General features: G+C 34.4%; 1 protein-coding gene across 4 annotated transcripts in view; it reads left to right on the top strand.

The window, feature by feature from the left end:
• Prkg2 (protein kinase cGMP-dependent 2) overlaps positions 1–27,680 on the top strand; it is a 118,901-nt gene that overhangs the window by 28,587 nt on the left and 62,634 nt on the right. For all 4 annotated transcript variants that reach the window (XM_003477674.4, XM_063247202.1, XM_063247203.1 and 1 more), the window contains 6 exons: positions 6,618–6,784; positions 9,562–9,675; positions 11,097–11,202; positions 15,678–15,741; positions 22,876–22,953; positions 24,677–24,771. In XM_003477674.4, the coding sequence (XP_003477722.2) occupies positions 6,618–6,784; positions 9,562–9,675; positions 11,097–11,202; positions 15,678–15,741; positions 22,876–22,953; positions 24,677–24,771 (624 nt within the window). The remainder of the gene's footprint in view (positions 1–6,617; positions 6,785–9,561; positions 9,676–11,096; positions 11,203–15,677; positions 15,742–22,875; positions 22,954–24,676; positions 24,772–27,680) is intronic.

Here is a 27,680-nt window from a genome sequence, read left to right on the forward strand (position 1 = left end):
TATCTCTATGTGTAGAGATCAGTTTCTGGACTTTGAATTTTGTTTTAGAATTATTTTTTTGCCTATCCTTATGCCAGTAACATAGTTCCACTTATTTTGATTAAGTATAATTGTTGATATCCATTTCTTTAAGTGTTTCATCTTTAAATTTCTTAAATTTTGTTCTTAAATTTTGTAAGGCTCTTCTTGAGATTTGTCTTATGACTAAGAATTTTAGAATCTGATAGTCTGTTTTCATAATTTTTAAACATTGTACATTAGAGTTTAATTGAACCTGATCAGTTAATACAGAGTTGACGTTATTAAAATGTATTTTTTCACCTACCGCTATAGTATACCCATTTATTCAGTTTTTCTTTTATTTTTTCTAATCATATTTTGTACTTTCCTGTGTACTCTTATCTGTCTTTGTTAGATATAATCCTATGTAGCTGATATTTTTTTAGCCTTAGATGATGTCACTTATAATATTTTTACTTTTAATTATGCTTAATGCTGCAATATAAATATATACCTTAATTTGCATATTCTTTATGTCCCATGATATTGTTGAAATCAGTTAACATATCTATACTTTTTTTTGAGATTTTCATATACTCAACTATGTCTTTTGGAAAGAGTGGCAGTTTAATTTTTCTTTTCCCATGTTTACATGTTTGATAATTTTTCTTCTTTTCTTTCTGGGTTGAATTTGCTCAGACCTCAGCTTTAGGTTGAGCTGATGTTCCATTTTGGGTATCTAGTGTAAAGCTTTCAGTGTTGTAATATGTCTGGGTTGGTTTTAATTTGTAGATGCAAAATATGTTTAATCATGTTAAAACTTTTCTTTATTATTATTATTTTTTTATTTAAAGAGAAAAAGGAAATAAAAAAGCAGTAAAAGGGTACAAGTAATACAGAATTTCAAGAAAAAAATATACAGTAAGAAATCACTAGTTAATAGGTTACACATTGTCATCCTAGAAATGATTGTCCAAATTATAAAATTAAAGCATATAAAGTGGACATTCATACAGTGATATTGCAGACAGTTCCGTTCACTGATCCAACAAAAGTTCAGTAATATGGTTTTCCATCCTACACACTCAAACATACATGCAGTTATATCCCTTAGACCACCTTCCTCTCCTCTCTTTTTTACAATAACAATTACACTTTTTGAAAACCTTCCTTTATTATTAACTTGCTAAAATCATTTTTAAAATTTAAAAATTGTGACAGTGTTTAATTTTAACAAGTAGCTTCTTTGCATCCAACTAGATTTGCCATATACTTCTTTCTTTATTCTATGTGGTTAATTACGTGAATTAAGTTTTAGTATGCTCTAGTTATTTATTTACTTTTGCCTTTATGTCTATGTTTAAGGTATACTGACATTAACTTTTATTTAATGTAATACGACTTTTTATTATCACACTATTATGATACCATGAGTTAGAAAAAAATTTCTCTTGTCTGTTTCCTAGAAAGTATCCTATACAATTAATTTTTTTCTTTGAAAGTCTGGAAATTTTATTTTATATTTGTTTATTTATTTATTTTGGTCTTTTTGAGATAGGGCCTCACTATGCAGTTCAGGGTGGCCTTGAGCTCACTTTGTAGCCCAGACTTGTCTTGAACTTGCAATAATCCTCTTGCTCCAGCTTCCTGAGTTCTGAGACTACAAGCATGTGCCACCGTGCTTAGAGAATGTCTGGAAAACTTTAGAGGCAAGGTCACTTGCATCTAGATATTTCTAAGTGGTGTAGTTATTATTTAATTTCTTTATTATTAATTAGACATTCTGTTCCTCGTATATACTGTTTGGTACATTGTAGTTTTCTAGATTTTTTTCATTGCTTCTGACTTTTCAGGATAATTGTTCATATTATTGATTCATTTTTCGTATTTGTAATGTCTATAGTGTTGACTGTTCTCATTTCTACGGTTAGTCACCGTATTTCTAGCCATCTCTTCCCTTGACACTCTTCCTTGCTGTGATTTCATCATTAGTCTTTTCAAAGCAACTATTTTGAGATTTATTGATTCTTTTCATTTTCCTTTCCTTTCTGCTTTATTATTTTATGTCTTTTTTATTTCCTTTTCATATTTGTTTGATTTGGTTTAATTTTTCTAGGTATTTAAGATGGGCAGTTAGGTCTTTCCTTTATAATCTTTGTTCTTATATATCTACTTAATATTTAAAAATTCTATCAAAGCATCATTTTAATTATATTCCACATCTTTTAATATGTTGTTTTATTATTTATTTCAAAATATTATTTGATTTATTTTATGATTTAATCTTTGGCCTGTGGGGTATTTAGAAATGTACTGCTCAATTCTCAAACACTTGAAGACATTATGATTATTTTGTATTATTCTCTTCTAACTTGTTTTTCTGTATTCAAAGAATATACTGTATTATTTCAGTCTTATAAAATCTGTTGAAAATTTATTAAAGTTCTAATATAGATTAATGCTTTTACTGGTGCCAGATCTTAAATTGGTCAATTTTCACAAGGATTGATGTATCTTTGAATGGTTTGTGTATTTTGAATTTATTGAGGACAGATTGAAAATATCAATTTAATGAAGGATGAAATAAAGTTGGATAATCAGTTGTTTACATCTTCTAGTTTCTGGATTATTTTTGTCTACTTGTTTCACTCGTTTTTTAATATAGTAACATGTTCTAAAATAATTATGGGAGGTTTGCTTATTTTTCCTTTTAATTTTATGAGTTTTGTTTTATACATTTTCATGCTACCTTATCAGGTTAATATGTACTTAGAATGAATATCTAAGTAGATACATCTGTATCTGTGTTTATGTGTATATACCTATATCTATCTAAATACTACACACTTGGTATTTCTTTTTTGTTTTATTATTCTGACAATCTTGTCTTCTAATTGAAATAGTACATTTCTAACATAAACATAAAATATTTGGATTTAAATTGAATGCTTTAATATTTGATACTTATTTGTTCTACTTCAGTTTTTTTATCATTCAGTTTCCTTTTGTGTTTTTTCTTGCAATTTCCTTGGAATAAATATATGTATTTATCCCATTTTATCTCTTTTTATGGCTTTTTGGATAAACATTCTTTGACTAATCTTTCAGGAGCTACCTTAAATTACTCACATCAGTCACTTTGTTAAAGTTCTAATATAGATTAGTACTTTCCCTGGTGCCAGATCTTCAATTCTGCTAACTTCATTTGTTGTCTGTCATTCACTTGCATTTTTAACTGTTTCTTTAGATTGACTTATTCTGAACTTTACACTGCACCAGAAATGATTATACTTTTTCTATAAAGATAATGTTCTTTAATCACCAACACATTTACTTTTCCTATCACTCTTTCTTCCTCCTGTTATCTGCTAGTTTTACTCTGGAAATGATGGAATTTGTTCTTCCGGGAACTCTCCATTAATAATGAATCTACTGCCAACAGGAACACATTTTGAAAGTGTTTTCATTTTGCTGTCATTTTGAAAAGATATTTTCACTTTGTATAACTATTAAAATAAGTCTCGGTGGAGCAGTTGGAAGATGTTTTACTGTGTTCTGGTTAATTCTGTTGAAGAGTGATTAGTCCTGTTAGTCATTTAGTTTTCACTACTTTTATGTGTTTTCTTTTAATATATTGTTTTTCAGCAATTTGATTAGATGTCACTTTAATTTTACTTATTCTGTTTGAGTTGACAGTGGATCTTGTTTGTGATTTGTTTTTCCACTGATTTATGAAAATTCTTGAATATTCTTTCATGCATTATTTTATTTTAAATTATTTGCTGTGCTGTTTTATTTCAAATTATCCTCTTTTCTTCACTGTCCTGGATTATGCATATGTTCAACTTCTTTATTTTGCCTCATATAGTTCATTTGTTTTCCGTTTTTCCATTCCCTAGTCTCTCTAGTCTTCTACGTACATTAATTGTACCTTCATATACTTAGTTTACAATCTTTTAATTGTATTGGATTCCAGAGCTGTGTATTATATTCTAAGCTCCAACTGCTGTATTTTCAGTAATACAATTTCCATCTGTTTGTTAAAAAGCTTCTTCTCTGTTAATGTTCATGTTCTCAATTTTCTTAAACATAGTGATTACAGTTTTATTAAAGTTTATTCCTAATAACTATAATATCTACTATAGTTCTGATTATACTTTTTTCATGGTCTTTAGTCATTGGTCTTTTCTGTTTTTATGTGTGATAATGTCAGATGTTATGTCAGATATTCCTTAGAAAATCTTTAGAGAAAATTTGAGTGTCTAGATTTTTTTAACTTCTTACAGAAAAGATTTTCCTTTGCTTCTGGAAGTTATGTTAGTGGCAAGTAATTTTAATCAACATCATGTTTTGTTCATTTGGTAGTTGTTTTTTGTTTTTTGTTTTTTTTACATGTGTGTGGAATTGGAGAATGGTAATCACTTTTGGTTATGGTACTTTGACTAGTCCTTTCTCATACTTGGCAACCTTCCACATATCCCGCCTGAAATCATGTTTACCGTGGTTCTTCCTTCATGGTGTTCCTTGAATACCAGTTTTGTTTGCCATCCTTTTTGAGAAAGTAAAAAATCAATCCAAAACTTCAAGTCCTGCTTGCCAGCAAATGATTTGAAGGAAAAAGAAGAAATGAATGCTAGGCTTTCGATCTGTTGTATCTCCCAATTCTCAAGTCATCTTTGTGTTGATAAATATCCAGAATTTTCAACAGATTTTTATCTCCCTGTCTCATCATCTTTTGTACTTGTTTCATGAAAGTAGAGAGAGTTGGGTACTTTTCTCTTGTTGCTGAGACAAATTACCCAACTTCCAAAATTAGCGAAGAAAAGGTTTATTTAGCCAGATTTTGAAGGTTTCAGTCCATACTCAGCTGACTCCAAGGCAGGGTGGCATGACTGAGGGGCAACCGTTCATGGTGTTTGCAAGCAACAAGAGTGAACAGGGCAAAAAAGGGGAAGCTCGCCTCCTTCCCTCTGGATGGGTGCTGTACTCACACTGCCAATCCCAGACAATAAACCAATCACAAATGCTATACTTAGCTGCCTCCATGATGGCATGAGGCTTTGGGGAGCGATTTAAATAAACCACAACAGTAATAGTTCATCTATAGTTGAAGGAAGAGCGGCAAAGTCCATATTCCTATCAGTGCCATACACTGCCCTTTAACAGGTAAAGAGAGATCATATTCACTCCTCCCAGAATTTATATTCTAGTTTAGAGAAAATTTATGGAGAACTTTTCAAGTAGTAAAATATTACCATGTATTTATACACTAAATTATGGAATATTTGAAATTTCTGAGATCATCAGCACTGTAAACTAATTTTATGCCCTAAATGAATGAGATAGACAATTCTTTTTAAGGAAACAAGAGACATTGTTGATAACCATTGTTGTTAACCTTGTACTCTGTTTTACATCATGTACTATGTCTATCCTTGGTTTTGACTGACAGCTTTGTTTTGCCATATTTGACTTTATTCTCTCCCCCCCCAAAAAAGTAATAAGAACTAAGGAGTAATAAAACCCAAAATGTGTAAATTTTGTTGTAAAAAAGAGAGGGAAAAAAAGAGCTCTAAAGAAAACAACAGCAAGTGTGTTTAGGGGTGTTAAATAGCTGACCATATTAATGTTTTTGGTTGTATCATTGAACACAACTGTTTGCAGTCTCTCTGTTTGAATGTCCACTTTGTATGCTTTGATACTGTGATTTGAGCAACCATCTCTAAGACGATAATATGTAATCTATTAACTGGTGACTTCTTACTGTTTTTTTTTTTTTTTGTAGTTCTGTATTACGTGTACCCTTACACCGCTTTGTTTTGTTTTGTGTTTTTCTCTTTTTCCTTTTAAATAAAATTAAAAAAAAGAAAGCAGAATGTCCTGGGTTGTCAACAAATAGGATGTATTTGTATTTTGGACAAGGAGCAACATTCAAATGTAGATTCCATCCAATCTAGATACCCCTAGAGTAAAATCTAAGCCAGATTTGCGTGGTAACTTATGAGTGTTGGGTTAGCCTTTAAGGTGCTCAAGGAAGCGAACTTTTCTTCTCAGAAGAGGGAAGGGGATGGGATCAGATGAGAGCAGCACAGACTTCGGATTTAGATTTAAATCCTGAAGGAACAAGTTGCTTCTTACTGTTTATTCTACTTGTCCATCAAATGAGAATGGTAATTATCTCATAGGATAGTGGCAAGTGCTAAGTAAGTTATAAAATAACTAGTTGCATAGGCACCGTATATGCATTCATCAGTGAATGAATGCTGTGATCTCTTAAATAAAAACTTTGTATTCACCAGTTTGCTTTCCTCCTGGAAATCGTGTGAGAGAGAAATTTCCCAGCAATGATCCCTTGAGAGATATGATGGAATTGGTAATGGTAACTAATTGGTATGCTGATAAATACCACAAAATATTCAGAAATATTTATAGAGTATTCCGTGTAGGTTATGGTGGTTGTTTTAAAGGTGAAGTGTTCGGTGAGACCAGTAAAACAACTGCTCTTGCAGGAAAAGTTGTCAGTGTGGAGGTAATATCAGGAATCAGACTGAAGCCAATGTAACAGTGAAGCAGGGTTCTCATGAATTGTAACTAATGTCTCTTTTCTGTTATACCAGTGAGAAGAAGCTCATTACTGATGCCCTTAACAGAAACCAGTTTCTGAAGAGACTGGACCCTCAGCAGATCAAAGACATGGTGGAGTGTATGTACGGGAGAAGCTACCAGCAAGGCAGCTACATCATTAAGCAAGGAGAGCCTGGAAACCATATTTTTGTGCTGGCTGGTAGGTTTCACAGATTTTTCCAGTTATCACATGTAGTCTTAAGGCTTTTTGTAAGCATCATAACTGTTTGCTCTGTAATAAAATGTAACAGACTGAATTAATGAAATGGTGGTACTATTGATCTCATAATAATGATTGAGTGCTTTTTTGCATATCAGAAATCTTTGCACATTAGCAGAGAGACTTTATTTTATTTTTTCACTGGTTTTGTAAGGCAAGGGTTGTTATCTCCATAAAGGCTATGACTCAGAGAAGTTGAGTGACTTACCCAGAGCCACACAGTACATAGGAGTGGTGGAAGTAACATGCAAATTCAGGCAATCTGACTTAAGAATATATTTTCAATCACAGTGTCATTCATTTAAAAAAAGCCTTTTCTGCTAAAAATTCAGCTTTTTGTGTTGATAGTTTTAGTTAATTGTACCAGGAAAAAAAAGTACTTTGTCATTCTGGAAATTATTTCAAATATCACCTATGTATCTATCTATATATCTATGTCTCTATCAGTAATTTCAAAGAATAATTTAGGTACATGTAACCAATTGAGAAATCAAATAGAATGCCTTACAACTCACACCAAGAGTATTAGAACAATTTAAGTGGTTTCCTTTTTTTGTCATTACATGAACATGCTTATATGCTGGGAGAAGGTACCAGACAGATAAGTGAAAGATTTATTTTTGAATTGCATAGATATTATAATGAATACTCAGTTTTTTTCTTTAGTTACAGAAACAAGAAATTATCTAAATAGGGATTAAGGTTATTGAATGGTTCATCAAATTCTCAATTGTCCCCAAGGTTTTCAGTCTTAGGAAAAATGTTAAATGAGCTTACCCAGATGTTGTGCTAACCTCAGTTATGCTATGGTCTACTTTACATTATAGTTTCTAGTAATATAAGTGATATTTTTGTTCTTATTTCCTTAGGGTCTTTGTATGGGGCAAAAGCTGCCTATCTAAACAAATCCATACATGCATGCAATCCAATTTGTAGGGTAAAAATATTATTTTCATACACTGGTTCTTAAAACATGTATGTTTTTATAATTATTTGGCTATTGTTTTCCATATAATCATTATAGGCAACTTTAAAATGATATGGTTATTCCCAAGTAATTATTCTATTCAAGTAGTGAATTACAATCTTAATTTAGCTGGTCTTCAATTTTATAGTCTTGCAAATTTTTTCTTAGCTATTTCCCATTTTTGTAGCAAGGCTAGAGCATTTTGGCAAGAGAGATAGGTCATTAAGTCCACAAATATTTATAGAACCTGTTAGGAGATTGTGAGACATTTGTGTCAGCCCATCTTGTTCCTTGCCAGTAGTTCTGATGAAAGGCAGGGGGAGAAAAAAGTTTGAACAGACATCAGCATTGATGCAGCTATTGGGATCAGGGCAATGGTGCACGTGGAAATGAAAATTGGATAGTTTCTTGTATGAATTAATTAGAGTGTCATCTAAGGACTGAATTGCCTGGTTTAATTATCTGGCTGAGAAAATTAATTTGATAATTAAAAATCTTCCCTTTATAAAATCAAGCATGAATAATAAACAGCTCACACATATTTAGCCTAAAGTTTTAATATTCCACATAATTCTTCAATGTCAAGTCCCACGAGCCATAACCAATTAGAAAAATTCCTTGGAAAGAATTCAAGTCCAAGGTATTAACTAAACAGTACCAACAAGTGACTTTGTGAATTAGAATTTACTATAATGAGAAATTACGAAATTGCAATTATAACCTGTAGAATTTGGAGCCAAAACAAGTGTTATTTTTTACTTACAGGAGTATAAATTCCATCAGAATAGATATTTTTTTTCTCTGCTATCTACTCTTGTTCTGGCATCTGGAACAGACCCTGGCACAACACAGATACTCAGAGCAGATTTGTTGAAAGAATGGATGGACAGAGATGATCCAGCTACTGAATGGTGAATTAGGGAGAAAAAAAAAACATTAATTTTTTTTCAGACCCCCAAGTTTTTCTTTCTCTAAGAATCTACATATTTTTGCTTTTCATTTAGGTTGGATAAAATTTTGTTTGAAGGGAGAGGAAAGGAGAGCTTCCAGGGCAAAAGAATTGCAAGAAGGCTTCCCAAGGCTTTCCTCTTTCTTCCTCTAATATTTACCTAGGTACAGCAAGTGCCAGTCATTTTTGTGAGTGACTTTTATGACTGATAGGTGCTACATGTTAAGGGATGAGAGATCAGGTAACAGTGGAGGACCATGAATATAATTCCTTTGCAGTCGTGCAGCCAACAGCTAATTTTCAGTGCGTACTGTGACAACTGAGTTTTCAAGACATGAAGCATGTTTGTAAGACTCCTAGAAGAGAGAAGCAGCTTTAGCACACATTTTACATAGAGCAGAATGAACTTTAAACAAAACACTTGCCATCCAATCCACTGCTTCAGGGGAAGAGCTTTGCTGCAATGATAGCAATATTAACAATCTCTAATATTTACACACCATTAATTGCACCCTACCCTTTGTGTTATGTTCTCTGCTCACATTAATTTACTTATCATGGCAAATATATGAAGTAAATATTGCTGTCTCCATTATCAGTGAGGAAGTTCATGCAGAGTGTAAATTTCGCAAGGTGAGTAAGTGGCAGAGATGGTTAGGGGTGGCACTAGAAGCCACAGTATTATAAGAAGACTCATACAATAGCTTACCTGTATATTTTGTATATTTCTATTTTTATTTTAGTTTATGGAACCCAGGTAGAGTTTGATTATTTGTCTTTTTCTTCAATTTTATTTGATAGAGGGTCAACTAGAGGTGTCCCAAGGAGAGAAGTTGCTATCATCCATCCCGATGTGGACCACATTTGGGGAACTAGCCATTTTATACAACTGTACAAGGACAGCATCTGTGAAAGGTAACAGATGAAAGGCTCTTCTTTGAATTGTTATGCAGTGCTAAGGTCATCCTACATCTGCATCCTAATCTAGGCTTTTTGATTCATTTTTTGTACCAAATGCTATTTTCAATAGAAATTCTATGCTATAAGAGGTTTTATATGACTCATTTATCTAAATCAACTATAAAAGAACCTTTTCTCAGATACCCATCCCTATGAAAATAGCTGTAAATTGAAACGATCCATTATTTCTCTAACTGCTATTGTACTTTTTACCATAGACATCTGCTTTCATGCAAAGTTTGCTTTCTAGTATCTGTGAGATTATGTCCATGTTATAAGCCAGAAGATTTAAAAATAAAATAACACAAATGAAAATATTTGAACATCATATCAAAAGAGATGTGAACCAGAGCAATGAGCATTTTCGTGAAACACTTCAGAATTAGCTTACATTTTTTCCCTAGGGATTCCAATTTTTATTGATTTTGTTCATGAAAATGTTGAGTTTTCTCCTGAGCAGTTCAGATGTGGTATTGCTCAGTGTTTGGGACTGTGTTACATGCATTAAAATTGCTGAGGTATTTTTGTACCCAGAACTTTCCTAGAGATCCTTAAAATATGTTAGATTGCTTTTGCTATGATGTCTAAACAACATAAAAACATATACATACACACAGATCTTATTTCCAGTTACTTGCTTGTGAAAGCAGGTTAACTGGCCTTCTCTAATCTTACAGTAGGGATTTGAAATTCATCTGATGATGTACATAATCAAGAATTGCAAACTCATTTGAATATCATCCTAACAAAAACATACTTAGAAAAGAAATCTTCAGCTACCCACTTCCAAATCATGATACATTTCAAAGCCAACATAATTTATAAAATTTGTCACTATTTATTTTGCTTCTTCTTTCCATTTGCATGTTTATATAATGCATTTCCAAGTAATGCAAATTTACAGTTTGTTTTAGTACCTTTTCTCATCGCTGTGACAACACACCCAGCACTTAAAGCAAGAAAAGTTTATTTGACTCACATTTTTTAGTGGTTTCACTTCACAATTGTCTGGCTTCAAGGTAAGGGTGGTATAGTAGAGGTACACCACAGAGGAGAAACAGTACATAGAGTGCAGAAGTGAGCCACAAGTGACCCTCTTTTTGTCCCTTATATTTTATCCAGGCTACTCACCCTTAGGATGGGCAGTGGACACAGCCAGGGTGGGGCAGCCTTCATCCTGGCATCACACCATGCACTGCATTCTTGATCCCAGCAGTCTGTACGCTAGATCCTGCCACCTCCAAATAGCCCCAATTATGACCACATGAAGCTTTGGGAGACATCTAAATACAAGTCATAGCACTGATTAACACTTTGGAGTACTTTTTAAATGTATTGCAAATCAATATTTTATTATTTTCTTGATTTTTCTAAAGCTGTTACCAATGTTAAAACATGGGCACTAGATCGAGAAGTTTTCCAGAACATTATGAGGAGGACAGCCCAAGCTAGAGATCAACAATACAGAAACTTCCTCCGAAGGTAAGTGTAACACAGTGAGGAAAGAGCACAGCTGATGACATAGGACGCATATGCTCAGAATAATGATTTTTTATATATTCTCCAATTTAAGCATTTTAAACATTATTAGACCAAGTAGTCTCTTATGTTAAATGCCCTGTGTCTTAGTTACTTTTTACTCGTTGCTGAGACAAAATACCTGAAGCCCAAAGTTGAGAAAGGAAAGGTTTATTTCTTACAGTTTTTGGATGTTTCAGTCCGTACTCAGTTGGATCCAAGGCAGGGTGGCATGGCTGGGCTGCAGTTCATGGAGGCTGCAAACAGCAAGGGGGAAACTGGTAAAAAAGAGCGAGACACACCTTCTTCCTGCCATTATATTACATCCTGCCTCCACCAGGTGTAACACTCACACCCCCAATCCAAGTGCTAGACAATGAACCAATCACAAATGCATAATGCAAATGCATGAGGCCTGGGGGCCACAGACATAAACCATGACACCCTGCAAAGAAATGTATCAAAGATTTTATTTACTTTTCTTTTTTTAAATTTTATCTTAAAGAGATTAAGACAAAAGAGGACAGAACAAAGCAGATTGGAACAGAACAATGTAAGCACCACAGCACTTCACTACAAGACAACTGGATATTAATAGTAGCTACCATAATGTCTCTTTCTTTGAAATAGTTGAGCATACCTTCACATACAATAGTATCAAACATAACAAAATAGTATTAAACCATTCAAGAGAATGAAAGTATTATAGGGCATTCAGAACCAAATAACAGAAAAAATTTGTTTATACTATTGCATATGTTAAAATCCAGTAAGACACAACATGATAGAACCAATGGAAACAGAAGGACAAAAGCATGGATTTACTTTTCATATATGAAAATTGTATTTAATTAACTTTGTAAACTGGTTATTTCTTCCACTAATTTTTGCCCTCATATCAAATGGCCTGTGTTAGCTACTTTTTTTGTTGCTGAGACAAAATATCTGACACCCAAAATTAAAGGAGAAAATGTTCATTTAGTTTACCGTTTGTAGAGGTCCATATTTGGTCAGCTGTCAGGCAAGGTGACATGGCAGAGAGATGTCACAAAGGAGAAACAGTTCATGGCATAACAGGGAAGGCAGAATGTAGCAAGCAGCAAGCAAATGACAAGCCACCATAAGAATCCCTTTCTGTGTCTTATATTTTATCCAAGCTACCCACCTTAAGCATGAGTGGGGCACCCATTATCCAACCTGGAACTATGCCAAACTATTCAATGAACTGATTTAGTAACCAGACACCATTAATCCCAGTGTCACACACTCTAGATGCAGTCACCTCTGAAAATCCCCCACCTATTACCACATGGGGAAAGATACAAACCAAGATACAAAAGATACAAAGGACTCATAGTATGTAGAACAGAAAAATGTGGAAAAACACTAAAAGAAATTCACCGGGCTTGCTCATTTGTCTTTGAAAGACACCTGAAATTTGAAAGAGGATACCAACTAGATAACCCTTCTAGTAATATTTTTCTTATGATAATAATACAATTTATTTATTTTACTATTCTTTTACTTGAGATATTTTTTTCTTCATTTGAACAGTCAAACAATTTTTTGTACCAAATTAACTTCTCAAAAATGTTGCTGTACTTATCTTGAGGACATGGATCCTTGGAACACATTCATTTTGTAGAATGTTCTGTACCTCAACAACTTGACTACAGCAATTTATATGGAAACAAATGTCTGTGTAATTTAAAAAGCAAGCTCCAAATTGAAGAAATGTTTTGAGTCTAACTTCATTACTTAAACTATTTTTGTGTATTGGTGAGAGTTTTGACAGTCTCAGAATCTGTAATGCATACTATAATGAAGCCTTAACACCTGCGATGTTCTACTGATTAACAATGTGTTCTTTCACTGTTTAGTCCAAAAATAAATGGTAAATTATTCTTAAGTCTTGTATATTCTGCCTTAAATGTAAGGAATTTAAATAATCTACTAGTGCATATTTCTTCTTTCCTTTTGTTATTTGATTAGTTTATTCATTTATTGACAGGCCTAAAAATCATGGATTTAGTGATGAACAAGATAAACCTGATCTCTGCCTCCCTAGAGGGAATATAGACTAAGATTTCTCTTCATATCTGTTTCTCTACCATTCCTACAACGGGAAACGTTTATATTAACATTATAGAGTTAAGTTTGGACCAGCAATAAAACTTTCATAAGAGTTTGTATTAACCAATGACAAATTTTGGTTTCCTTTTTAATAGTTCAGTAACAGAGATATATAAAAAGGAAGTACATTTTTCTTTTTAAAAATAATATACAGCAAACATGTCTCTATTTACATTTTTGTTACATATAAAGTAGGTGATATATATGATATGTAGTCTGTATATGATTTACAAAAGATCATAACACCAGCAAATTCACTACTGAGTATACATCCAGAGGAAATAAAGTCAGTGTGTGAATGAGGCATCTACTTTCTCACGTTTCTTGCAGCACTATTTGTAAGAGTCAAGAAATGAAAACATAAGTAAACAGCCACCAGTTTATGGTTAAACATAATGTAGTATACACACACACACACACACACACACACACACACACACGCACCCCCACCTCCACCTTCACAGAGTGGAATATCATTGAGCCATAAAAAGAATCAAATTCTGCCATTTGTTACAACGTGGCTTGAAATGAAGATCATTATGTCACATGAAATCGACTGAGCACAGAAAGACAGTACTGCATTATCTCACTCACATGTGGACTCTAAGAAAGTTCATCTCATAAATGTTTAGGGTAGAATGGTGTTACTAGAAGCTGGGGAGAGAAGGAAAGGGAAGGATGGGGAAAGAAGTTTCATTAAAGTTATGTGTAGAGCAGAGCAAGAATTTCTTTGTGCAACTGCATAGTAAGATGACTACATATCATGGTGATGTATACTTAACAAGACCAGAGGAAAGAATTGTGAACATTTTTACCATTCAGAAGCAATAAATATTTAAGGAGATAAATGTTCACCTTAATTTAATTTTTTCACAGTGCACAGAAACACCCCTTAGTATGTACAGTTTTTATATATTAGTGAAAAATAATTTTAAAGGAAAAAGTCTACAAAATAAATATGTATGAAGTTGCTGCTCAACCTAAAGAATAGAAAGTTAGCTGTACTATTGATATTCTCATGGTTCCCACAGGGCACTTTCGACCTCCTGTTCCCCTTTTCCTCGGAAGTAGTCTGTATCAAGTTTAGTGATCATTTCTTTAGTATAATTTATAATTTTATCTCTAGCTTGATTTAACCTACTTTCAACATTCATAAAAATGGTATTATTTTTGCCACTGAATTTTTGGCTCAGTATTTTTTCTAAGATTCATTTCTTCTGTTGGAGAGCACTGTTACCTGACTCTGTCATTGTGTATTTATCTTTCTCCCATTGGTGCTTGTGCCAGGGTCTTCCAATTACAAGCGATTCTGGTGCAAACGTTCTTACACGTCTTGGCATCGTGCCCCCTGGTACATGTGTGCAGGAAAACTTGAGACTGAGCTCCCTGCCTTTACAAAATCAGAACTGATTATACATTTTTGAAGTAAAATTATTTTTCCCACATGAGTGTTAAAATAATTATCTTACAGAAATTGTACCAATAGACCTGAATAAAAATAGGTGCAGTAGAATTTTTTTTAAAGAACAACTTAAAAAATGGGTTAATCATACTGAAATTTCTGAACTTTTACAATAAAACATCAGTGCTCTGTTTCATTTTCTGTATTTTATTATCTGCAAAAATGTTTCTAGGATATGCCTCTGGCTCGCATTGATTTCAAAAGTTAGTGTAGTATGACTAAGAATCAAAAATGATTTCAATGCTAATTCTCACATTTCTGCTGGAGTCAATCTTTACTTAATTACAAGGAGTTAAGTGAAACTGTGATCCCTCACTGGAATCAGAGATGTTTACCAGGGATAATAGCAGAAATATTAAAACAAGGAAAGGAGTACATTTTCAGATATGATTCACTTTTAAAACCAACAAAGAATATAAAATTATTTTTCTTCCAAATAGAATGTGATTTACCCTTTGTAATAGTGTGGTATTTGCCCTGCTAAATGTAAAGGTTATAGTATCTAATTTGTACTAAATGAAGTTGTGTGTTTCTAGTTATTTGAAGTTTTACTTTTTAAAATTTTGATTTTCATTAGTATATGTCTGTAATGCATAGTGATTACATTCCTCTTGGGGAGATGTGAGTAACACATCTTAATTCAATTTACTTCCTCTTCAGTCCACTATTTTCCCTTCCTTCCATCTCTTGGTCCCTTTCTCATTTGCAAAATAAGATTTACTTTGGAGAAATTAAAATGCATGTAATTTTTAAATGAATATAAAAGTTTTGGAACTTGCACCTTTCTATGTGTATTTATATTTTAATTCAGGAAGGTAATAAAGATTTCTTTTTAATTTTGAAGTGTGTCCTTACTGAAGAATTTACCTGAAGATAAACTAACCAAGATCATTGACTGCTTGGAAGTGGTAAGAGATTTTAAAGTAAAAAGTAAATTTCATTAGAAGATTTCTAGTTGTTGTATGAGCACTGCAAATGAATTCAAAGAAGATTGTAGACCACCAGTCTACACAGATCAGAGGCTTTTTCTATTGTAAAATTCTTAGGCCAGCTCACCCTAAATTATGGGACCAGAAGGGGTGGCCTTTTCAAAAATGTATAAAAGGAAATTGGATTTGCATGTGTAAAGTGAAATTTGATTGACATATTTTAATCTTTTTAGTATATTCTATAAAACTAATCTGCCTTACTCAACAAGCATTTGATTTTCTACAATTAACATCACAGTCCATTTACAAGAGCTTTCCCAGTATAAAGGAGGCAGGGAGGCATGATTAGGAAATGGAGCACAGAAAGGCTATGTTAGTGATTTTGGTGACAGGACTCTGAATCAGACTATGGAACATTCTATACTTGAACACTCTAGGCCACTAAATAAATTTTAAGAAATTGTACTCAAGAAACACTTAACCTATTTTAATATCTAGAGGAAAACAGTGTATTGGAATGTGTTCAAAAATTCATTTTAGGCATCACACAGATGGCTGGTTTTAGTCCAAGCTTCATCAAGTCTTTTTGTGAACAATGCTTTTATGACATGTACCTTGAATTCTAATGCTACGCATTTTATGAAAACCTTTTCAGATTGCAGAGATTAAAATTCAGAGCAAATAATCCCTCACATTCTCTTGGAGGCTCGAAACCAAAATGATTTCTATAGAATTTAAAGGAGGTGGGGAATGGTAAAGAAATCACTTCAACTCTTTAAGCTTTTATAGAGCTGTTTTCAGGGAGAGGAAATCTTTTTAAAAAGCTCAACAGGACTAATTGTTGACAGATTCATTCCTCTGTCTATCACAGCGTACAGTGTAAAGTAATATCTGTTGGGGTGGGAGCAGGGACAATTCTATCCTTAAGTGTAAGTGACACTAATAATGTTTCCATTTCAATTTGTGGAACTCATCCAGCAATTTATCAAAGGCAGGCCATGATGACACACAGTGCCTGGCCTTGTGCTCCCAGGGGCTCAGATATGAAGTCATTTTCAAAAAGACAGCCTTCCCCTCCCCTCTTGGGATTTTCCCAATGTAATGTAAACCAATCACAGATGTTACAAATTAATAATTTATCCTAATTTCTAAGGGTATGTTTAAAGCTAGAGAGGCTCTATTTTTTTGTTAACCAAGGAAATCTGTTTTTAATATAATACTAATAGAGTAGATTTACCAGAAGGGAATTCCATGCTGACAGCAAATATGAGAATTTAGTATCATTAAATATGAATGCTAAATTATACATTTTTATGGCAGCCACAAGCAATAACTACAGAATATGTAGGTGGGGGCTCAAATGCAGTATTAATTAACACACAATTCAAGCTTGAGTCTCATCTTTTAAAACAAGTTAGAAAAGCTTTATTATATCTAAGCATTTGGAGACAGAAACACAGTTTATAAAGGGCTCCTTATTCATACGTGGTAAACAAATGTGTCTCTGTAATGTGCAAAAATTCTCAGATGCAAAAAGTGATCACCAAGGGAGCGATGGAATCTGGATAGCTCTAGGAAAAGCACATCACTTACCAGCGTAGATTGGCTCCAGGACCCTTCAACCTGGTCCTGACCCTAGTCAATTCCTAGTGCCCTGATACTAGGACAGAGCACCTACAGGTTTGAGGACCAGTGATCCCACAAACCCACTCTGTCATCTTTAAGGAAAACAGGTAGAATCTGTCATGCATTTTGTGCAGGACTGTGATTTGGGAGGTGTGTGTGTGTGTGTGTGTGTGTGTGTGCATGGGGGAGGGAGGTTAAAACTTCCTGTCACCAAGCAGTTGAACTGATGTCTGTAATGTAGATGGCTGCACTTCTAGAAGAATAGCCCCTACAGTCCAGTGGTACTTTCTTGTCACAAATCACATTCCTGCCTTGAAGTCCACCTCAGGGAGAAGTGTAGTTATGGATGATAACACAAACCACAGTGTGGTTGTTGCATCTCTCAAGCACAGAGTACTAAAGATGGGAGAGGAGAGGATGAACCTTCTGGTCCTACACACAGAAATCAGTGCAAAAGCCCAGAGTCGGACTGTGGTGTCCTGAATCGTAAGTGCTAGAATCAGCCAGGAAGTCGCCTGGTGCTCTAGTATTTTTTTTTTTTTTTCTTTTGGTCTTTTTCCTTTTTATCGGTACCAGGGATCGAACTCACGACTGCCTGCTTGCAAGGCAGGTGCTTATGCCACTGAGCTAAATCCCCAGCCCCAGGTGCTCTAGTATTTGACCTCGCAGCCCTCTACACTGATACTCTGACTCACAAAGCCAGTTACAACAGTTGGTTGAGGGTGGAATAGGGTGGAATGACCCTGATTCACATGAGCCACCCCACCTCTACCAAAGTGGAGAGTGATAGGAGCCCCAGATTCCCATTTTTAGCAGTTATGAGATTCTTATGCTCATTAAAGCTTCTTGCCCCCCAGTACTAGGAATCTGGCGATAGATTTGTACTTAGCTACCTATTCCACGGGCCTTTTCTTACTGTTTATTTTGAGACAAGTTCTCCCTAAGTTTCTAATTTGCCCAGTCTGGACTAGAATTTGTGAACTTGAGATCCTCCTTCCTCAGCCTGTCTAAGGGCTGGGATTACAGAACCACACCACGTCTACCTCCCATTTAGTATGAGAAACACTGATTTGTTTAGAAATAGGGTACATATATTCAGAGTTTGCCACAGTCGGCCTCTTGATTCAGGCATTTTCCATTTTTAGTCATTTTTTCCAAAATCTGGTCTTTCTTAAGAGTCCCTGCTAACACTTGCATATGCTAGAGAGTTTTTCATATTTGAATAATGACACCCAGAGTGGTGAGAAAGTGGAGATACTTTATGGACCAGCGAATTGAACATGGGACAGCTGGGAATTGTAGAAGGTCCACTTGTTTGCAGTCTGGAAATCAGGGTTTGTGGCCCTTCCTCTGTCACTCCCAGCTCTCAGTTAATTGTGTGAGCATTAGCGTCTCCTCACTTACAAAATATGGAGGCCACGGGCCATTACATTGGTAACGTTACAGAATTCTATATAGTTGGCTTAGCTAGTTGGTCTGTTAGGAATAATTTCTGTTGGTTTTCCTTTTGTATGATCTAGTTACTTGAAAATAACAATTCTGAGACTACATTAATGCTAAATGGCTGATAGGGCCCACCCAATCCAGTCATGTTTGCTTTAAAGTTTCTAAACTGTTTTAACTCTTTTACTGGGGGGAGGGGGGAAACTGGTTACAACTTAATACTTGTAAGCATTTTTTTTTAAAAAACAACAAATTTGGGTACCTGTTACATGATGGTGTGGAGGGGTGTGTATGTATGTGTGTATTTTACATCTGGTTGTATAGCATCAATACTTTTGTGAAATAAAGATTTTTAGCTGAAGACTGTAGAAAACTGTAGAGGAATTCTAGCCTTGCCTCTGTTTTAATTTCACCCCCTTGGAGTTTTCTTCTGATTTTATAAAATTTTTATCTACCTTTGGCTGGATTATCATAGAATAATCATTTGCCTTGTAATGAAAAATAAACTCTTTGCATCTTTAGCTAGTGCTGTTTGTTTACATAATTTCTTCTGCCCTCTACCTGTTTATCCTAAAATGAATTTCATTTTCATTTTATTTCTTTCTTTCATTCATTCATTTTCTTTCTTATTTATTTTTATGATACAATAAGTAGCTCTTCTGAAGATATCTAGACATCTTTCAAAACATTCTTTTCAGGTTGTAGATCACAAAGCACCACAGAGCATAGAACCAATTTAATGGAATTTTTAAAAAAAAGAAACAGAATAGTTATTCTGTATTATAAATAAAATAAAAATAAAAAGTATTATTTTGAAAAATGTTTTCATTTTATATACATGCCTGTATGTACATACACTCTTGTGTGTGTATTGGATGTATATCTAAAATGTATTTCTTATGGTAAGTCAGAGTAAAAAAAGATATGTGCACATCATGGCTCTCCTGGATAGAATCTAGGGCTTCTCGCTCCTCTAAGGGACCCCTTTGCAGTGTAACCACAACGACAATAACCACACTGTTTGCATTTCCCTTTTTGGTCCTGGTGACCACCCTGGCTTGACTGGCTACACTCCTCAGTTGGCAAACACTGGGCAGTCTAGTATCACAGCCAGTACTTACCACTATATATTTTTGGTCTGACCTATTTCCACAGCTTTTTCTGATCTATGAAGCTACTGTCAACACACTGGGAGGTATTATTTATCTTCCTTCCATGGTTTTGGGTGACAAAGAATCATCCCGGCAAAAGTACCCAACAAGAAGGTGTCCCTTACAAAACAGTAATGCTCTTTTTCAGTGTCCTGTTGCAAACGTTTCCCCTATGAACTTACCTGGTTGACAGGAATTAAAGCCACACCTCAGCACACATGGAAGACCTTATAATAACTGAGCCTACGAGCACCTCAAAAATTCTCCATGTTCCTTTTGCTCTGAATGCATAGTTGGGACTGAGATTGACACGGGGACTAGAGCGATGAAAGAGCAGATTATCAGATGTGAGAATCACTGACATGATTCCAAAGGTTAGGAAAGAGAGTTGAACATTGATTACATAATAAAGGCAGCTGGGATGTCAGATTGGGTTCATCTTCAAGGGTCATGATCTAGAAGTAGAAAGAAAGAAGGGTTGGAGTAAGCAAACTGAGACGAAGAAATGCAAAACATCATTGTTCAGATTAAAATAGAAATTTATCTCTTATTCACATACTAACCCAGTAAAGACGGTCTCAGTTGAATCTGAAGAGTTGTTCAGAAACTCAGGCTGATGGCTACTTGGCCATTTTCAACAGTTGGTTCTCAGAGTCTGTCTGGGCTATGCCATTAAAATTGGAGAGACTGTACAAATATATGTGCATGAAAAGGTTCACAGACTGGGTCTGCCGGACACCCATTTCAAGTCTTCCCCACCTCTTAGACAGAAGTTAATTATCTGACTGTCACTAACAGCAAAAATGCAACCTTCCTGGAAAGCTCTGCATCCCTCTGCAAAACTCTGATGACTAGAACACAGTCTTTTTTCAGGAATTGTGAGTCCCTGGGCATCTGGTGTGTACCAAATATTCCAGCAGCTACTTCACATACATTTTCCTATCTCATCCTCAAAAAACTATCGGTGTAGTAGGTATCCAACTGTTAGTTTTCAGTAAGGGAAGCTGAGGTCCAGAAGATGTGAAAGTCAATCAAATACTATAATCTTCTTCTTTAAAATGGCAGGTATTAATCATGCATTTACTTTGTTTAAAGTGTTCTTTATGACTCAGTACTGATTTTAATTGATTTACTGTGGTTTCACCAAAACCTCCAAACTTTAGTCCTTGGAATGTATGTATTGTTACCATACAATGGCCAAAGGCCTTTATGGATGAGTTTTGAGACTTTAAAATAGAATATTCTGAATTGGATAGGTGGGCTGAATATAACTATCTGTGCCTTGAAAGCAGAGTTTTCTCTTTCTAGAATCAGAAGTAGAAATCAGAAAGACTCTCAGGGAAAGCAATTGGCACTCTCTTGCAGCTTCTGAGATGCAAGGGCTCTGAGAAGGGACCATAGAGGCCTCTGGGAACTAAGGGAGAGCTCTGGACAGTTGGAAAGACAACAGGAACATTTCCCTGCACATGAACTCTGCAAGCAACCTTGACAGCCAGTTTCCTCCCAAGCCTCCAAAGGGAACATAGCTCTACTGGTACCTACAGGTCATTTTTGAGAGACCCTAAGGAGAGATGGCTAGTCAAGTCATGCCTGAATTTTCTGACCAACAGAAGCTGTGAGATAACGAAAAGGTTTTTTTCTAAGCCACTAAATGGTCATTCCTTTCAGCCGTGAAAGAAAACTAATGCACTTCTCTAAATCTCTGAAAGTAAATGGTCTTATTTTAGTTCTTCGGATTAATGAAAACAAAATTCAGTGTAGAATTGGGGCTTGAATCTAGACCTTTTTGCCCCACTAAGACATCATGCTACTTTCTACGAGATGTTGAAATATCTTCTAAAATATACCTAGTGTTATGCAAATAAAAGGTATGTTTATGAGTACAGTATTGGAGTAATATTTATTCCATGAATATAATTTGATTTTAAGAGTAAATAAGTGATAGTAGAAGATAGAAATATAAAAGTAGTTTTCAGTTTATTTTCAAGTTTAAAAGAAAACAAGACACAGCTATTAGGTTAATTATGCCCTTTTAAAAAATTAAACAAGCCCAGTTTTGTCTGTATAAATAATTAAGAGATTCATTTGAGTTCTGACTTGGAGACCAGATCAAATTAAAACCACAGAGGCAGACAGTTTAATCTATCTTTTGTTTTCTGAGGTATTATATTGCTCTTTTGGTCTGACAGGTAGATAAATTACTTTTCCTTGCTCAAGAATTCCCTAATTATACAATATATGAGAGAAACAGACATTAAATGTGGTAAAAGATAAGTGAGCATTTGAGATCTTATGAGAATACATCAGAAGTACAACATGGAATTTACATATAAGAGATGATAATGGCTTTGTGATACTTTATGATGATGAATTTTTGCAAATAGTACAGAACAGTGCTACTTAGTGTCCATTTGGAATCTGCCTGCAGGGAGCAACAAACTGAGGCTGGGATTCTTAATACACATTAAAGATCCTTGTTTCAGTTTAGCATATAAAATCACTTGTTCTTCTCTAAATCCTAGCCCTAATTTCCAGAGCATGGCTGATCACTTGTGCAGGTTGCATTTAGGTTATTCAGGTGAAAGTGCGCCTGGGCACAGTGACTTGTCTTCTTGTACCTCTGTGCTCTGTCCCCAAATTCAATATTCCAAGTGCATTTTCTCTGTGAAAGAAATAATATCAAGCAGACAAAGAAAGTGAAAGTCTCCTTACTTTTCCAATTTATGAAGACAATGTAAAGAAAGTTGGTTAAAATGAAGACAGAAAAAAAAGAAGAAAGAAAAAACTGGTGTGGAACACTTATTTCAAAGAAATGAGGAATTCTGTTTCCTTTATGTCTTTGCTTGTGCATCTCTGGTTGACCTAACATTTGCTTTCTCTCTCCTTCCAACAGGAGTACTATGACAAAGGAGATTATATCATTAGAGAGGGTGAGGAAGGAAGTACTTTTTTCATTTTGGCCAAAGGAAAGGTAAATATTAATTATAGAGTAAAGTAAAAAAAGTTTTTATTAAATTAGTTGGCCTTAAACACAATAGTGCTCTAATAAGAACTTCTCCACATTGAATACCAAATGAGCTTTGCCCAGAAGCATCTTACGGCCCTCTGTTAGAGGGCTTTGCTTGCGGGGAGGACATGGGAGACTCGTGATGGGCTCCAGCTGAGAGGTGACATTTTAGCAACCTTAAACAACTCACTTGACTTTTTGGACTTAGTTTCCTTGCATAATGACTGGGCTATTTCTGAAGTCCTTCTACCTCTAAGTATGTGACTCTCAGTAAGTCCAAAGATCCAAGAACACAGCTGTATTTTTCCATCCAATGACAGTGACAATAAGCAGGTACAAGGGAAAGAAGATGGCAAATGATAATGGTCATGGACAGGTATCAAGCTAGAAAACCAATATTGCTCAGAATTTCAATTCATAATCAATAGTCTGAGTCAATTTAGATGTTGATCAAATATTGCACCAAACACACACACACACACACACACACACACACACACACACACACGCATGCACACGCACACACACAGAGGTTTTTTGCTTTACCTAGCTATTGAGTAACATGTTGTGTGTTATTTCTGTGCTGATTGTTGCATTCCTCAAAGACAAAAAACATTTGTGAAGTATTAAATGGAAGTGTCAAAAATTGATCCCTTGTGTCTTTACACTGTTGGAGACTTACATATTGCTCCATCTTCCCTGGAAGAATTTATTATGATAGAATCTGTCCCTGCCTTCCTTAAACAGGTTTGTGACTGAACTTTGAACTGAGTCCCCAGTGAAGGAAAAATTTGAATGAAAGAGTGTCTGATCTTTGAAACTCTTCAGTAGTGGCAACTTCTTCTTATCGTAGCTCCCCTACTGGACACCCTGCTTTGAAGGAATTTTGGCTAAAAAAGAATTTGCATTTATTGTAGTTATTTTAAAATTTTTAATTCATCATGATATACATAAATGTCAATCAGAATTTCCAGCCAGCGTGAGAAAAGTGTTAACACGTTGAATTGGAATAATTCTAAGCTCAAATAGCAGATACTGTATTGAAGACTTTGACTTTGTGGTAAAGGTTCTCCTTGAGCCATGGTTCATTGTGAGATACCCACAAGGTTGTGGACTATTCTCCAACTCATTTTTTTTTTTCGTCTTTTTCCTTTTTATCGGTACCAGGGATCAAACTCACGACTGCTGGCTTGCAAGGCAGGCGCTTAGGCCGCTGAGCTAAATCCCCAGCCCCCTCCAACTCATATTTTGCATTCCATCTTCCATCATATTTTGTAGAGTGTGGCCCAGCTGTGGACACCACACTTAGAACCCTGGTTACTCCACGTTATTCTTAATAAATCTATCAGTTCTGCCAGGTTTTTTGAAGCAATGAAAGTTCTCACAAGACCATCATCATTCTCTTTGAGGATGTCTAGGAAGGAATCACTGGATTATTTTTAATCGTCTTGTTAGAGGAGGTTTGAAGGAGACTCAGAGGGTAGTCATTTGATTGTATTAAAACAGGAGATTATTCAGACTCAGTTAAGTAAGTTGAGTAAGTTAATTGTCCTGTGTAATTCAGAAGTGAAACTGCCTCTTATTTTTTAAAATTTCTTTATCAAGTTTATATACATCTGCAGAGTTTGGTTGAATGGATATTTGTTCAGATATTTTTCTTCTTTTATTTTTGTTTAATATTGTTTAGGTAAAAGTCACGCAGAGTACTGAGGGTCACGATCAACCACAGCTGATAAAAACACTACAGACAGGAGAATACTTTGGAGAAAAAGCTCTCATCAGGTGAAGCTACACATTTCTATATTATAACTAAGTAAAATGCTTGGGCTGTTTTGCATGAGAAACTACTTATTTAGAGTTGAACTACCAAATTAATGGCAACAAATATCCACAAGTTAAATACAGATTTTCAACTGGTTTTGAAAAAAAAAATCACTGTTTGTAGGAAATAAATATACTAATTTTGCACATGAAAGCTAGACTAAGGTTTTCAGAATTTTTAGTCTTAAAAAGTCAACTTTAAAAGTGGAAAATTATAGTTTAAAACAACAATAATAAGTTTTTATTTTCCTATAGGTTGAAATGATGTCCTGTTCAGAGATTTTAAAAAAACAAAAATTAAAAAAAAAAAACAGATATTGACATGTCAAAAGTAATGTGTTTTTAGGTATTTTTATCAGTTCATCTTGGAATCTCATTTTTAAAAAGACTCAAAATAATATATTTGAAATTTCTACTTGAAAGTTCATTTTTTTGAGGTAGGAGTTTATTCATCATTGATCTAATTTACGGTAGAAATGTTTTTAATGATTAATCTGGAGGCTGAAGGGAAGTTTTTTACTTCCTGAAACTCATAAAACCTTATGTCTGAAGAATTATTCTTCTAAATATAAATACTTTATAAACATAAAATTAAAGTGGGGCAGCATACTTTTTAAAAGAATTGCATATGTTTTCAAGTACTTCAAGTAATTTAAGACATCATTTATGATTTATTTATGACTAGTTATATTTTAAATTTATGCTTAAAGGTGCAGTATTTCTGTTTATTTATCTTCTTAACTTTAGTTTATGAAGTCCCAGGTCTGCTGATTTATATGACAGGTTTACATAATTATAGAGCAATGAAAAAATATTCAGAAATTACCTGAAGACAAATTGGATTACCCAAAAATTATAAAACTCTTATTAAAGAAAACCAAGTGCTAAAACTTAATAAATTATGTTATAGCTATTATGTAGGTAATTTAAAAGTGGAATTTAAAGACAATTTAAACAACTCATTCCCATTTTCTAGTTGGTAATAAACTTGTTTCAATAGTAGGAGAACTATCTTCCTTTTTATGCACTATCATACTATAATAGTATCATCTAATGCTTCAATGCTTGGTTCTTTACATTTAAGCTGTATTTTTTGTATGTTCCTAAGTGAATCAAGTAAAGTTTGGAAGTGTATAGAACTTTATGAAACAGCTCTTGGAAGGAAATGTGTTATCTGTTTTTGCTGGACCAGAAGTAATGTATGCTGTGTGTTCTAGCAAGCCAAGTATAGTGTTTTCCTACAAGAAATGTGAGAATTTGTGTTTATGTATGGACACCCAGCTTCCCAAGGCAATGAGGGTATAAAATAAAGATAAAATAAATGGGAAGGAAATCTGGGAACAACCTTTTTTTGTGTTTATGCATGTTTATGCCATCACTTTTTAGAGCTGCTGCTTGTGACTCCATATTCCTTATGTTCTGTATATTTTCATGATGACATTAAATAGTCCCCTGAGTTCTTTCAGGATTTTTTTTGTGCAAAAATAAGTCCATGGCACTTACACAGTTACTATGAAAGGAATATAAGTCTATTCGTGAACATTTAATACTTATAAAGGGTATGCAGAGTATGTTCGTACTGCAAGTCATTGTAGTACTTTGTGAAATGACTTCTATAACTCTTTCTCTGAATTCACAGATGCAATAGTTGGTCCATAACCCGAGATCCTCTCTGTATCTAGACTTAACCTGCATTCATCTCCACCATCCTATTCCTATTCTGTATCTAGACTTACCTGCATTCATCTCCACCATCCTATTCCTATCTTTTTATCTACATGCCTATCTACCTTTGTGTCTAACTACACAAATACAAGTTGAGCACAAACTGTTCTGCTTTTGGCTCAAAAGTCCATTTGGTGAAATATTTTCCCTGCTGTCTTCTAGCAAGGATTCTATAAACTGGGGAGGAACTGGAATTATATCTGGTTTCTGAATGTCAGCTGAGTAGATAGGGAACTTTTTTGGGATGGTAGCAATGGGTGCCAGAGTGCTTTCTGTCCCGCTTACTATGACAGAAAGGAGAAGGACTTGAGCTTGGGTGTTGCATTTTTGATGAAGCTGCCCAGAACGGTCTCACTGGTTACTACTGCACTGATTTCCACTGCTCCTAGTATACCTCACACAAATCTCTAAGTTCTGTCTGTCATAAGGGCACATCTTTTTAGCGTCTTTAATTTATAACTAAAGTTTCTAAACAAGTGCTTTACTTGGTGCTTGACCCATTGGTAGTCATTAGAAAATTAAATTTATCATCAGATCATATACCATACAATAATTCATCATATCTAAAATATCAATTGTAAGATATACCATTACATTATGTACTAAGAAGGACAGTGATGATAATTATACTCCAGCTCATTATCACTCATAATTCATTCACTGATTGCAGAGATTTTAATGGAAAAATATACATTTTACATAATAAAAATATTTTTGTACTTAGCTGGAAGATATAAAATGTTTTCATTTTAAGATTTTTCAACTTTATTTGGTTATATTTCTAACCAGTTTATCATATGTTAATCTCTTGACTGTTTTTCCTCTAAGTTTCTCTGATCAGTTTACCACTGTGTTGCCTTCTTGTTAATTAGCAATTCTGCTTCATTCAAGACAGAGATATTTTATTTTGCCTGTCACAGAGCTTAGGACAAGACTTCACACACAGTTGTAGTCAGTGATTCCTGGTTCTAGTTCAGTTTTCTCTAAGTTCCTTGCATACAGAAAATTTATTGTACACATTTCAAATCCTTTTTTTTCCTATTTTTTGAAAGGGGTCGCATGTTAATTACCATGTTATAAAACGTGCAGTCTTTAGAAAGCTTATGGGAGGGCTATGCTTTTATATAAAGTAGTAGATGCTCTAG

The sequence above is a fragment of the Cavia porcellus genome, unplaced genomic scaffold (assembly GCF_034190915.1).
Source record: "Cavia porcellus strain 051 isolate PalLab524CR breed Dunkin Hartley unplaced genomic scaffold, mCavPor4.1 scaffold_4, whole genome shotgun sequence".
NCBI lineage: Eukaryota > Metazoa > Chordata > Mammalia > Rodentia > Caviidae > Cavia > Cavia porcellus.